The 14,764-nt window shown below is 35.9% G+C and overlaps 1 protein-coding gene across 1 annotated transcript; it reads left to right on the top strand.

Moving 5' to 3' along the window:
* Positions 1-945: 945 nt before the first annotated feature.
* LOC107788982 (eukaryotic peptide chain release factor GTP-binding subunit ERF3A-like) lies at positions 946-14,162 on the top strand (the record flags this gene model as incomplete). Its single annotated transcript, NM_001325462.1, is given in 17 exon segments — positions 946-958; positions 1,109-1,180; positions 2,119-2,184; positions 3,821-3,973; positions 4,616-4,727; positions 5,774-5,819; positions 5,949-6,020; positions 7,399-7,461; positions 7,664-7,818; positions 7,908-7,972; positions 9,373-9,523; positions 10,499-10,604; positions 10,698-10,833; positions 12,573-12,637; positions 12,738-12,902; positions 13,358-13,430; positions 13,519-14,162. Coding segments are annotated over 16 exon segments (1,548 nt in total). The 5' UTR covers positions 946-958; positions 1,109-1,119.
* Positions 14,163-14,764: the final 602 nt, after the last annotated feature.

Here is a 14,764-nt window from a genome sequence, read left to right as displayed (position 1 = left end):
TTTAGTTTGACTTATTTTAAGTGCTTATAAGTCAAAATAGCTTTTAAGTCATTCTGTAGTATTTGAATAAAGTAAAAAAGTGCTTTTAAGCACTTGTTTTTAAGCTAAAATGACAAAAAACAAACCAAAAACCAAAAACTAGAATTCCTAACTTATGGCTTAAAAATTATTTTGTCTTAAAAGTCACTTAAAATAAGTTCATCCGGGCTCTATATCATTAACAACAACAACAACAATAACAATCCAGTATAATCCACTAGTGGGGTCTGGGGAATATAGTGTGTACGCAGACCTTACCCCTACCTGGGTAGAGAGACTGTTTCCGATAGACCCTCGGCTCCCTTCTTCCAAGAACTTCCCCCTTGTAGGGTTAACTCGAACTCACAACCTCGCTTGAAAGTGGAGGGTGCTTCGTTGCAAATGGTTTTACATGTTTCCTTTAATATCCCAAATAATTTAATTGTTTGCTACAGTGAGAAAATAAAGTAAAAAAGATTAGTTTGACAGGCCGGTTTAAAATCTGAACCGGTCCTAAAACCCCAGGTTACGGTTTCGACGAGCGATATAAATTTGCAAAAGAAGACAGCATCCACCAGTTGAGTTCCATAAGCAGCCCTCGGATTTGTTCAGCTTCTTGTTACCGCAAGCAGAAACCCTAAGTGTCCTTTACTCAATTCACTGCCATGGGTATGTACTTTATTTCACTGCGAATTTCTATGTTAGGTGCCAGATCTTCATTTACTCTATCGTTCATGCAACCTAGGGTTTATTGTTGCATCTAATTTTCACTGGATTTTTACTTTTAGATTCGAAGCTGTTTATTTTGTGTGAAAATCGGAAAGTCCGTCCGTTACTTTAGGAGAACTCAATAATTATAATGGATTTTATGCCTTTTGGTTGTTTGATGTGATAGATAATATTGAAGAGGACATCAAGGCACTGCAGCTCGACTCATCCGGTATAACAAATTATAGCAGTTTTATGATTTATTAAGTAGCCATTGATTGTTCATCCACTTTTCATCAGAGCTGACCAGTACTGGCTTATAAGTCTTTACTGCGAGGAAGCATGGGTTTGAATTGTCTAATATGTGATTGAATGTTAGCAGAAGATAACGTGATGGTTAACGTGGAAGACGGAAAACCCGAGGAAGCTATAAAACCTGAAAAAACTAATGGAGGTTTGTAGCAAGTTCACTAATGTTCTTGTCCTTTGCTTGTTCTTGAGTGACTATTTACTTGTATATTTGGATGTGGTTTCCTCACTGCTTTGGCTCTGATGCTAGGATATTATAGCTAAGCCTATGATTTAAATTGACCCCTCCCTCTACAAGGATTTGTAATTATTACACACAACATTGAAACTTCTTGTGGTTTAAAATAAAGGCTTATTGTTGTGTATATTGAGATGATTTCTTGCTTCTTTGGGCCGTGAGGTGCGTGTTAGACTTTTTTCCAGATTAGGGGGAGGGGGGGATAAGCTAACTTCCATGTAAGCTAAACCCAGAGCATCAAAATTTTTTGAAAAAATGTTTTGTTGGTCATATATTTAGATGCGATCATGTAGTGACGTTTTTTATTTTTAAAAAACTATTTTTTTGTTTCTTTCGGGGTGGGGTGGGTTGGGGGGGGGGGGTGTTAAGTACGAGTGACAATGTGAGAGTCCTTCAGTTCACTCTTTTCAATAGGCTTCATCAGTCTATGCTTTTAGCGTTGGATGGTAATGCACACAAGAAAATAATTACAAGAGTTCCAAATTCAAGATTTTCGTGATCACTTATTATCTTTTCAACAATCAACAAGTTTTCAAGAACTTGTAAACATTGCTTATGGCATAATTTGTGTTTTCAACACTTACAACCTTTTCTTCCAAATTAAGAGAAAAGGTTCTCTCTCTTTTTTTCTTCTTGGTTTTAAGTTAGCAAAGGTTGTTAGACTCAATTGTTATTTTCGGCTCATAATCTTTCTCAAATCTCTATTTGGTATGCTGTACGTTTGTTTTATATATATATATATATATAGAGGCTGATAGATATACTTTTTTTCCCTGCTTTCATATCCTCCATTTATAATATTGGGAACTTTATGGATGACTTTTTGAATGTTTATTAAATGGTAGAGGATAGTGCCATGGCGGAAGAGAGGGAGGCAGGCGATGATGAAAAACCGGATATGCCAGAAGATGGTAGGTAGATTAGTGAACAGGTTATGTGTCACCTGGTTCTTATTGAGCTTAGTCTTTTATGTTGTTGGTGATTCTTGTTGATCTTCTTGACTGGGGTATCCGCATCGTTAAAGCATTTTTTGGCCTAGCTGTTATCGGATGCATTAGCAGGCCCTTAATATCAATGCCAAATAAGAAGTTTAGATTGCTTTTGATTCATAAAGAATCTGCCAGGAAAAAATGCTTTAATAATGGAAAATGGAAGAAAAAAAAAATGAGGGTAAACTGAGCGAAACGATTAGAGGAAGAGGTCATCAGCGGACAGTTTTTTTGTTTAGCAGCCTTTCAGAAAAGTTTTTTTCATACGCGACAGGGAAAAAAGTTTTGTCAAGGAGATTCATAGAAGGGGATGAAAAGGGGAACCATTCCAATTCGAATACATGTTGTACCGGTTTTTTAGGGCGTAGAACTCAACGTTACTTTCATTTTGTTCCTCCCTCTCAGTTGTATTAAAAGCCATTACTTCATCGCTTAAAGCGATGTGGTTATCGCTCATGGATGAAGCCATGTGGCATGCACTTAAGTGAAATGTGCGGTTTAAACAATGATCGCAACGTGATTCAAATGAAAAGAGGCCGACTCTTTGAATCTCAACTTTGAGAAGTTGGATTGGTATTGACATTATTGGATATTGGATGTTGAAATCACTTATTTTTGTTGCAATGTGATTATTATAGTTACTAAATTTCACATATGTTTGGTATTTTTTAATTTTCTGGAACTGTGCACTCTACTTCAAAGAAGTGTGCGCTTCATTTCTCGCTTCGCTTCAAGCCAGAAGAACCTTGTCACTTGGTTGCACTTTCCGCTTTTTAAAACACTGCTTCCCCTGTAACACTATCTTGCTTCACCAATGCTATTTTGGATGATTATGTATCTATTTTGACGCTAATGATGGTTCAGTTTTACTTTTGGATGATGGGCACCCTGTTAATTTCTGCCTGTATATTTTAGAGTTTGGAATCTGGTTAAATAATTTGTAGGGGAAGTTTTGTTTTTGAGGTGACTGTTTGGAAAAGAATCACGCTGAAATGAACTGAAGTGGCTTGGTCATCTGCCCTAAAATGGTGGCTTTGCGTTGCAGAAAGATGTTAATGTTGCGTGGTGATAGCTGTACTGGTCAAACGAGATATATGTTGCCACTTGTGCCTCTCTCATTATTCTTTTTCTGAAGAGAATATATATTGATTTAGCTTAGAAGAAGATTTATCTGGAAGGCTATGCCCCTATGCTTATTAGTATGACACTAAATTGCCAGAAAAACTATTTTGTATCTGGTGATGTGCGTCATTTACGGTAGTGAATATATGAAAATTAACCTTGAGAGAATTCCTTTTGAGATCTTCAAGCAGCCAGCCACACTTCAATGAGAGTTGTTCTAGACTCTTTTGTTTTCAAAGCTCATTATCTGCTTACTTTTACATTACTCCTAGGGAATTTTGATGTGTTTAAGTTATCAAGAAAAAGAAATAGAGGGGAGGAAAGTTTTGGTTTATTTAGACTTTAGATTGTTTGGGAGAAAGATGATTTTCTTTAGATTACTGAAACCATATTAATGAAACTGTTATGTAAGTGTTTACTTTGTTGTTGGTTTCAGAGTTGAAAGATGAAGCACATCCGGACTTAGAGCCAAAGAATGTTGAGCCAAAGGGTATTGCTGGCAAAGAAGCTTCACCCCCAGAAGATATTCAAGATGAGGTTGAAGTCAATAAAAAGAGACACCTGAATGTGGTATTTATTGGTCATGTGGGTAAGTCTTATTTTTTTCTGATTTACTCTTTATCCGCTTGATTCATGATTGTCATCATGTGAAGCTTGACGATTATAGCTTTTCGAAGTATCAAGAAGGACAGTAAAGCAAACTAAATAATATGCTAGAAGAGGAAAAGGAGTATTAAATAACTGTTGGTTCAGTAGTGTTTAGTGTTTACTACTATTTTTTTCTTGTACTGACATCGTTCTATAATTTAGGTCTGATATGTTTTGGCAATTTGTTTATTTCCTCCACGCCAGTGTTTGGGGATCTTTCTTTATTAAGGGAAAGTTATCTGCTCTAAATCCTTCCCCATTCTTGCTTTCTTCACAAGTTAGCTGTTGCTTGAGATATCGGTGTGGCGTGTGTGGAATAGAAAAAACTGTGATGTTTGAGATTTTGGTTAAAGTAGGTAAGTTGTGCGCAACTTATTCGAACTAGTACAAGCCATTTCTGCGTGCACAGTTTGTAGAATGCAAGATCACTTTCTTTTTCTTATGTGAAAGTTGGCAATGACTTCCCAAAGCTGATAGGTAACTGGCAAGATGAAATCTAATTATTTAACTTAGGAACATCATATAATTATTACTAAGCCTGATAAAAAAATTCATGACTAAGAGTTTTCCGTATCACCTGCAGATGCTGGAAAGTCAACAATTGGAGGACAAATACTATTACTTAGTGGTCAAGTTGATGACCGTACTATACAGAAGTACGAGAGAGAAGCAAAGGATAAAAACAGAGAGAGCTGGTATGGTTTTACTAGCTTACTATAGTCAACGTATGCTTTCAGTGTTCCTTAATTGGTGGAGCTTGTGTATAGCTTTTTGCACAATTCATGGTGTTCTCCTGGTTCTTAGGAGAGCCTGTGATAAGATTCTCAATATGAAGCTTGGTTTATCATGATTCTTTTATACTATCTCATCAGTTAGATGAATTATGGTTGTAATTATCATAATCTACTGATTACCAATGACAAATGGACAAGGGTAACCCAGAACATACTTTGTTAATAAACTACTTGCATCATCCATACATTTATAAAAGTTGTTGGTGTCAGGAGAAAAATAGTATCAAGTAAGTTTGGTCACTATCATTTGCTGCTTTCTGCAGGATCTTATGAAGAAGTAGTTGGTTTTTGGCAATTTCACATGCAAATTGTGATAGTTTGCCTTTGTTGACTCTTTTGTCAAATGTGAATGACAAGAAGTGCAGTCACAACGACAATTAGGAGATTGTAATTTAGGGAGATAAGGAACACTAGATGTTGCTTCATTTTTATGGGATTAGATAGGTTCACTAATTTGTAATTTAGTTTTGGAATTAGAATTATGTGCTAGTTAATTTGCACGCATTGCTGGCATATGGAATCTGATTGCTTCTGAACATTTTGTTGTTCCAGAAAGTACTTTGTGTGTGTGCGTGTGTGGTTCTTTGTGTAATGCAGCTGTGCAGTCCCATGACCTTCTGACGGAGCACAGTGTTGGGAGGTCGGAAATGAAAAAAATGCTTGTTCTTGGTTGCTGTCATCCTTCTTTTTATTTTTAGAAAAAGGTTTTTTCTTAAACTTCTTGTTTTTTGGTTTACTTGCAGAAATCAAAGTGTTCGGGCTAGTCTTTGCTCATCATAACTTGCCATAGTTTCTAGAATTGGTTGTATATTGTTTGTGTAGGATGTATAATCCTACTAAAGAATGAAGATAAATTTTCATTGGAATGACTCTCTGGTCCCTGTCGTTAATCGATTATTGTCTATTCCTTTAGCTTCTTAATTTCACTTCTCGTTTTTTTCTTTTAGGTATATGGCCTATATAATGGATACAAATGAAGAGGAGAGGGTGAAGGTATTATCTTCTTTATTTATTTGTTTTGTACTTAAATTGGTATATAACTTGCCTTTTCTTGGGCTGGAATTGGTGGGAGTTGCTTACGAGTGGCAATTGTGTGTGTCTTGTTTGTGAATTTCTGTTCAGGGAATAACAGTTGAAGTAGGAAGAGCACATTTTGAAACAGATACTACAAGATTTACAATTCTGGATGCCCCGGTAACTTTGAATCCTAATTCTTTCTCTGGTTTACCTTGTACGCAGGAAGAATAGTTATGGGTATTAAGTGATGAGTTTATGTGCATGATGGGTGCTGCTTGCCCCATGATTTCATAAATCTATAGAAAGTTTTCCTTTATCTAAAACCGAGGGTCTGCATGGCAATCCTTGGACAAATAGGCGGTCGTTCCGGAAATGTTAAACAAAAGTTCGACCCTTTGACTTAGGATTAGTCAGTTCTATTTCTCGATGGGCGGGGAAGGGATATAACTTAGCGGTAGAGTCTATTTTGTATTATTTAAACCTTTTCTTTTAGTAATTACACTAATAAGTGGAAATTGGGTTTAGAAAGAAGTCTCATGCTGGATATAACTTAGCAGTAGAGTCTATTTTGTATTATTTAAACCTTTTCTTTTAGTAATTACACTAATAAGTGGAAATTGGGTTTAGAAAGAAGTCTCATGCTGATCCTAAATCATTAATGAATTCCTTTTGCGTCGTCGTGAAAGTTTGATGTTCATCTCCCGTTTTACATTTTCTTGAGATTGTCCTCAACAGTGTTTCAATGTTCTAAATCTTCTTCCCTTTTGGTTTACAATTTTGTCATTTTGAGTCTTTGATCCTATAGTTACTGCATGGTAAGAAGAAAGTCGAAAAGGTTAGGACAAGGTTTAGTTTTTCACTATGTTACTCGGACTCTTCAAAAATGTTGTTGGGTGCGTGTCGGATCCTCTAAATTTAGTGCATTTTTGGAGGATCCGACACGGGTGCGGCAGCAGTTTTGGAGAGTCCGAGCAACATACTTTTTCATTTTATTAATGAAACCATATTAGAATCTCAGAGAGCTACTAATAGACTGATTGACACTAGGCTAAGATTGGAGTTTCTTCCAGGGTTCTGTCGTTATGCTGCATATGTCTGTAATGTGAGGGCAACAATCAGAACTAATAAGAGCATACTGCTGACTTTTCTTTTCTAGTTAGCTGATTGTTGTGGTTTGATGATCTGTAGATATTTAGATAGCTTATTGAGTTAGTTAAGCTATGTTTTTTTATATTCTTACTTGGTGATTAATAAAAGCTGGTTAGTTACCAAAAACAAAGAAGAAAAAAAGAAAAAAAGAACAAAGAAAAAAGAAAAAAAGGAAAAGAAATGATAAATAATGATTTGAGGTGTAATAGATAGTATTTCGAAATAAACTTTTAAATATTGGAGCAAAAAAAACAATTATCATGACTATTATGAGTCAATATTACAAATATATTCTGCCTGTAACTTCATGTAAGTTGTAATTTTCTTGGTAATCTATGTACTCTTCAACTTTTGCTTCCATTCTCTCTCTACATCTACTTTTTTATTATGCTCCATTCGTCACCAGGGTCATAAGAGCTATGTTCCCAATATGATCAGTGGAGCATCTCAAGCCGATATAGGCGTGCTGGTAAGAACTTTTGCCTATACTGGTTAAGTCTTTGATGTGTGAATTGACTCTATATTTGAAACTCTTTTTGCCAAATTATTGAATATTGGAATGAAATGGGTCCAAATACAGCGAAATTGACAGTGAGGATTCATATGGCGACCCCAACTAGTTTGGGATTGAGGAGTAGTAGTTGTTGATCATTGTCTGCTTTGTTGTGAAGGTTATATCGGCTAGAAAGGGTGAATTTGAAACTGGATATGAAAGAGGTGGGCAAACACGTGAACATGTTCAACTGGCAAAGACTCTAGGAGTTACAAAGCTTCTTGTTGTTGTAAATAAGATGGATGATCCTACTGTCAATTGGTCTAAAGAAAGGTGATCTTCCGTCTACTGTTTGAATTGTGCATTATCATCAATATCCGATATATTCTAGCAACTAATTTTGATCCAGTTGATTCATGCAGGTACGATGAGATCGAGTCAAAAATGGTTCCATTCTTGAGGTCGTCTGGGTACAATGTCAAGAAAGGTAAAGATGCGGGTTACCTCTTTGTTTGGTGCTGTTTGTGATTTAGATGTGTTGAAGTGATTTGTTATGAATCACTGAGTGCTTTTTTTGAAAAAAAAAATTTCTACATAAGTCTTGCTATTATAGCCTTCCAGTATAAAGTAACTAGGGTTTACTTGTTTCTCGAGCCACTTATCCACTTGATATGGTAAAATTACATTTCAACATTTTTAAGAAGAAACTTTACTTACATATTGATTCAAGCTGACTATCTAAGTTGAAGTAAAGGATTTAAAGTGATGACTCCCTTCTTTTCAGTTTATGCGATCTAGTTTCTTTTTAGTCCGTTCCCAATTACCCTTACTTAATATGGAAGTAATTTAATAAACTTCCATTTTACCCTTAATGATAAGCTTTTATAACCCAACAAATGTTATGACATTTTTAATACCACAAGTTTCAAAAGTCTTATAGCAATATAAATGTTATGGCATGTTCAAGATCACAACTTTCAAAAGTCCTCCTTTCTTAAACTCCGTGCCCTGTCAAACAAGGTCACATAAAATGAAACATAGGGAGTACCTTTTAAATATGTTCCAAATATCTTGGAAAAGAATACTCTTTTGGATGATTTTCTTTGGCATGTTGAGACACCAGCCATTATTTTCTAATTAATGTCTTAACGGGTTCTGTATTTTTCTTTTTCTACCATGAATGAAGTGGATATATATATATATATATATATATATATATATATATATATATATATAGAGAGAGAGAGAGAGAGAGAGAGAGAGAGAGAGAGAGAGAGAGAGAGAGTCCGTTCCAAATTACCCTTACTTAATATGGAAGCAATTTAATAAACTTCCATTTTACCCTTAATGATAGGCTTTTATATCCCAACAAATGTTATGACATTTTTAATGCCAGAAGTTTCAAAATTCTTATAGCAATATAAATCTTATGTCATGTTCAAGATCACAAGTTTCAAAAGTCTTTCCTTTCTTAAACTCCGTGCCCTATTAAACATAGGGAATACTTTTTAAATATGTTCCAAATATAAAATGAAACATAGGGAATACTTTTTAAATATGTTCCAAATATCTTGGAAAAGAATACTCTTTTGGATGATTTTGGCCATTATTTTCTAATTAATGTCTTAACGATGATCTGTATTTTTCTTTTTCTACCATGCATAAAGTGGAATATATATATATATATATATATATATATATATAGAGAGAGAGAGAGAGAGAGAGAGAGAGAGAGAGAGAGAGAGAGGCTGAATGTTGAATCCTATTTATCTTCACATCTTGAATGTGAATCTGTTGACTGTTATTCTCTACTTTGTTTAAAGAATCGACATATTAGCTAAGTTGCAGATGTTTGATTTCTGTTTTTTTTTTGTGCTTGAATATCAGATGTTCAGTTCCTTCCGATCTCTGGGCTTTTGGGTTCAAATCTGAAAACTAGAATGGAGAAAAGTGTATGCCCATGGTGGAATGGTCCATGTCTCTTTGAAACCCTTGATGCTGTCGAAGTTCCACCTAGAGATCCTAATGGTCCACTAAGGTACTTCTAGAACCCATTCTGAATCCCGTGGCATCTTCCTGTTACTGTTTTCTTGCTCTACCCATATTTCCCAATTCAGCACTCACTTTCTAGTTAATTTTGCTCGACAGTCTTTAACGAATCACAATATAAAAAGTTTGTTATACGCTTGTTCTTGTGGGTTGTGATACTCTTTTCATTTCTTATTGTGGAAAACAAAATTCTTTTTGGCCTTAGGTAGAGTGATAAAGCTTGTTTGTGTGCTGCCTGCTCCCTTTTTTCATCTATGAAACTTGATTAGCTGGAACACCAGCAAAGCATTGAAGCGAAAGCAGAAATGTGTGAAAGAAAATTAGAATTTAATCTTGGGAAGTAAAAGAGGGTCTAAGGAGTAAGACTTGCAAGCTCTATTTGCACAGTACCTTTAAATGTGTGAGAAAAATCTAAACTTAAGTAAATTGCAAATAAGGGCAAAAGAGTAAGACTTGCAAGTTCTATTCTATGTTGCTCGGTCTCTCCAAAAATGTTGCCGCACCCGTGTCGGATCCTCCAAAACGCACTACTTTTGGAGGATCCGACACGTACTCAATGGCATTCTTGAAGAGTCCGAGTAACTTGTTTGTGTGCTGCCTGCTCCCTTTTTTCATCTATGAAACTTGATTTGCGGGAACACCAGCAAAGCATTGAAGCGAAAGTAGAATTTTTTTAAGAAAATTAGAACTTAAATCTTGGGAAGTAAAAGAGGGTCTAAGGAGTAAGACTTGCAAGCTCTATTTGCACTGTACCTTTAAATGTGAAAGAAAGCAAAGGAGTAAGATTTGCAAGTTCTATACTTCTATTTGCAATATATTTTTAATCTTTTATTTTCAATGCATTATCTCTCTTGTTTCCTTCACCGGATGATAAGCAACTCCTCTTACTTTTCTTTTCTCCTAATTTCCTTCTGAACTTTTGCCAAGTTGTTTACTTGTTTTTCAATTTCCATTTTCTTTGCAGAATGCCTATTATTGACAAATTCAAAGACATGGGAACTGTCGTTATGGGTAAAATTGAGTCTGGGAGCATACGTGAAGGTGATAATCTACTGATTATGCCAAATAAGGTGCTATCTTTTGGACCTTTTATACCTCAACTGTATTGAGTTTTGTGATTGATGAAATACTTGAGGAAATTCATCTCACCAGCTGATTTATAGGCTGCTGTAAAAGTTCTTGCCATATTCTGTGATGAAGACAAAGTAAGGCATGTTGGTCCTGGGGAAAACGTACGTGTCAGGTTATCTGGAGTAGAGGAAGATGACATTTTGTCAGGCTTTGTCTTGTGCAGTGTTGGTATGTTTTCTCCCATTAATCTATCTGCTTGTTATAGTGAATTAGCATTCATTATCTTCTTGATACATAACAGCTACAGTAATTGGTAATGGGCTGCCAATTATGTTACAGTTTATTTGCTAAAAAAAATATATGCAAAAATAGCTTTTTTTTCACTTGGGTGCACAAAGCGGTTAACTATCTTTACTTTTGAGAATTTAAGAAACGAAGGGTGTTCTGTTTTTAGATGATGCTGTATGTGTCAAACAAAAATTACTTTTCCAGGAGAGGTCTACACTCAAGAAGTAAAAATTTCTCTTCCATCATGGTTAATATCAAATGAAGTTATTTGACTTACAAAAAAAAATTGTTGAGGTTTTCTTCTTGACAAAAAACATATTTATTGAAATTGTTTCAAATGAGCAAAATAGATATTGAGGATTCTTATAGTCAAACCCAATTAGTTTGGGACTAAGTCGTAGTAGTTGTATATTTCCTAGTCAATCCTCATGTTTCCATGCACCCTAAAAAATATGAATTTTGGGGGTTGTAACCACATTCTTTTTATGAATAAGGTCAATTTTTTTTGACATAAGAAAGAAACAACAAGTGCAGCAAAACATAGTTACAATTCATGTTAGTCCCTGGTTACGTCAATAGTACCATTAACACCCTGTACAGTCAGGTTACAGCAGTGAACTACCTAAAGTAGACGTATATTTAATTCTAACGTTGTGTTTTGCCTTCAAAGAATTTGGAGTCTCTCTCTAGACTGTCCACCATTCAGCCTGTGGTTTTAATCACTTTTGTGGGGATTTGTAAATTTTAGTCTTGAGACCATTTGCCAGATAAAGACGTCTTCTGAGGGTGCAAATGTTACAGCTTTTGACAGCACTTTATTCAAGCAGGTAGGTTAGTTGGGTATTGAGCTAGGGGAAGCTGATACGCTGCTGATAATTAGAACAAAGACTTGCATGAATACAACACATAAAAGAATGTCGTAGGAGTAATTTGATTGCAAACTAACATTGAGATGTAGCTCCTTATCCGGAAAACACACACACACACACACACACACATCTGTAGTCAATCACTATGTTCCCTGATAACAAAGATAAGAGCTAAGTTGCTATGACACGGCAGTTTAGGTGCCACACCCGTGTCGACACAAAACTAGTATGGGGTGGGTATGGAATCCGGTATGGTCAAACAATTTTGGGTACTTTGACCACGACGGACGGAAAAATTGGAGACGAAATTCAATTTGATTCCTGAAATCAGAACGAAAATTACGGTAAATTTGAAGAAAATATCATACTTTATCTAGGAAATCAATCCTTTACTTATATGCAACTTGAGAATAAAAAAACAATTCACACTTTACAAGCTATACATAAGTATTCCACAAGATTTCTCATAACTTGGAGATATTTTATATTTTTATTTTTTTGAATTACTTTTAGTTGGATCCCCTCACCCGTATCCATTCTAGGATCCGTATCCCCGGATCTAAGAATTTACATCTCGAAGGATCCGATCTTTAGATCTGCTCCCGTGTTTCGCACCCGCATCCGAGCAGCTTAGGATAAGCGGAAGTTTTTTGGGGTAAGGATAAGAGAGGAAGGTAAATGCTTTGTCTTGGTTTAGAACAATTCAAATGTGGTTTCATATTGTAACCTCAAGTTGTTTCTTTTAGCTATCATTTTGTTATGTATGGCTTTCAAGTTTTTTGTTATTTCTGACAAGTTTCATGTTTGCAGCAAAGCCAATACATGCAGTTACTGAGTTTGTTGCACAGTTACAGATCCTTGAGCTGTTGGACAATGTATGAATCCAACTCTTTAACTTAGCATTTCATTACCTCACTTGGGTTCAAAAATGCACATGTGGAACCAGTCTCTTAATGAAGTTCCATGTTGGCTCAGGCTATTTTTACTGCTGGCTACAAAGCTGTGTTGCACATCCATTCTGTGGTTGAGGAATGTGAGATTGTTGAACTGATGCAGCAGATTGATTTAAAGACAAAGAAACCTATGAAGAAAAAACCTCTGTTTGTAAAGAACGGTGCTATTGTTTTATGCCGTGTTCAGGTTAGCTGTCTAACTGAGTACCTGGTGGACCTTTTTCTTCAATAGTATTTTAATAGTACCTGGTGGACCTTTAGAATGGAAAGAATTGGTTCTTGGATTCGACTCTTTAGGTGCTGTCTTCATGTTTTTGTGGTTCCCTCTTTGTTACCATTTGAATTTGCAGAAGTCACCATTCTCACGCAAATGTTTGTGAATTCCTCTATCTCTTGAAGCTGTTACTTATCTTGTTTGATCTGAGAGTCTAATTAATAGTATAGCAGAATGTGTTCTATGCTGGTTGTCTGGCCTATCTAATAAAGAATGATGAAAGATTATCTAGTTAGGGGATAAAATCTTTTCTTTACCTTGAACTCCGTCGTCCTGTTTCTTTCACCCTTCCCTTATAAATTTTTTGAAAACCTTGTCCTTTAGTTGTGTTTTGTCTCGAAGTTAATTCTTCCAAATTATCATGCCAGGTGAATAATCTGATATGTGTAGAGAAGTTCTCCGACTTTGCACAACTTGGACGATTCACTCTTCGCACTGAAGGTAAGAACCATTGTGCTCTGTAAGCTTATTGTTTTTATTTCTCTGCACGTCATGCAACATGTGATTATAATGACTGCTGTTTGTGTAGGGAAAACTGTTGCTGTGGGGAAAATTACTGCACTGCCTACTGTTGCTGATAATGCATAAGCAACCTGATAACTTAAAAGGTGGAGATGGTTTCTTTTTGTTGGTACTTCACATAAACCTTTTTGGTTGATGAATGATGATAAGAGCGTAGATACGACAAAGATAGCCATGCTTCCAGTTGTGACATTCTAGATATTATCTAATCAAACTGAGTTAAGAGGATTGAGCCTTTTTTGATTTTTTGAGTTTTGCATTCATCGATGTATTCCTGGAACAGTTGCTTTTACAATCCAGTTTGAAGCTGATGATCACTCACACGACCCCTTACTATTTGAACAGTCTTCAGAGGCAAGATGAGCATAAAAGGTTTTAATTGCACACTGACAGAGCAGCAGCAACACCAGAAACTTATGGTTCTCAGCAGCATTTATTGGAAGAGAAGTTGGTCCATCTTTCAGATACGCACACAAGTATTCATGAGTTTGGAGTCTTGCGTAGCATGGTATTGTTTGATATTTTTTACTTTTTACTAGCATCCAATGATGTATTGTTATCTAGAACAGTGTCCAGTATGAGATTATTTGGTTATTATACACTTTGCCCATCATGATTTTTGCACTAAAATTTTGGCGAAACTTGAGCTTATACACCTTGCACTAAGATATTGAGATCTTTATTTTTTCCAGGCCCTATATTTTTTCTTTGACGTAATATTAGACATCCTTTCCTATCTACAATGGGTATGTAACAAGTGCAGAACAAAATCTTATAGTATATGGAATCAACAAGCTTTCCTCTCAAAGTCCTTTGTTCTCCAAACCTCGTGACTCCCAACTCCACACTTTTCCTTGTTTTGGACTGGCCGGTCTCGCTCCCATGTACACGGGGAATGTGGACATTTTTTTGTTTAGGTTAGTGAATTCTTGGAGCCACTAATGGCTCCGTATATTAAGAACTTTACATTCTTGGAAGGGGAGCCTTGGAGCAACGGTAAAGTTGTCTCCGTATGACCTATATGTCACGGGTTCGAGCCATGGAAGCAACCGCTAATGTTTGCATTTGGGTAGGTTGTTTATATCACATCCCTTGGAGTGCGGCCCTTCTAAGGTAAATGGGGGATGCTTTGTGCATTGGACTTTGGGCTGTCCCTTTTTTAAAGTGAATTCTTGATATAGTTTTCAAGGTAGTTCGTTGAACCTGACTAGTGTTGGATCCTGCTTCGTATGCAGTTGAATGAAATAGAGGTG

Source organism: Nicotiana tabacum, chromosome 22, assembly GCF_000715075.1.
Source record: "Nicotiana tabacum cultivar K326 chromosome 22, ASM71507v2, whole genome shotgun sequence".
NCBI lineage: Eukaryota > Viridiplantae > Streptophyta > Magnoliopsida > Solanales > Solanaceae > Nicotiana > Nicotiana tabacum.
This window is presented reverse-complemented; position numbering and strand designations above follow the sequence as displayed.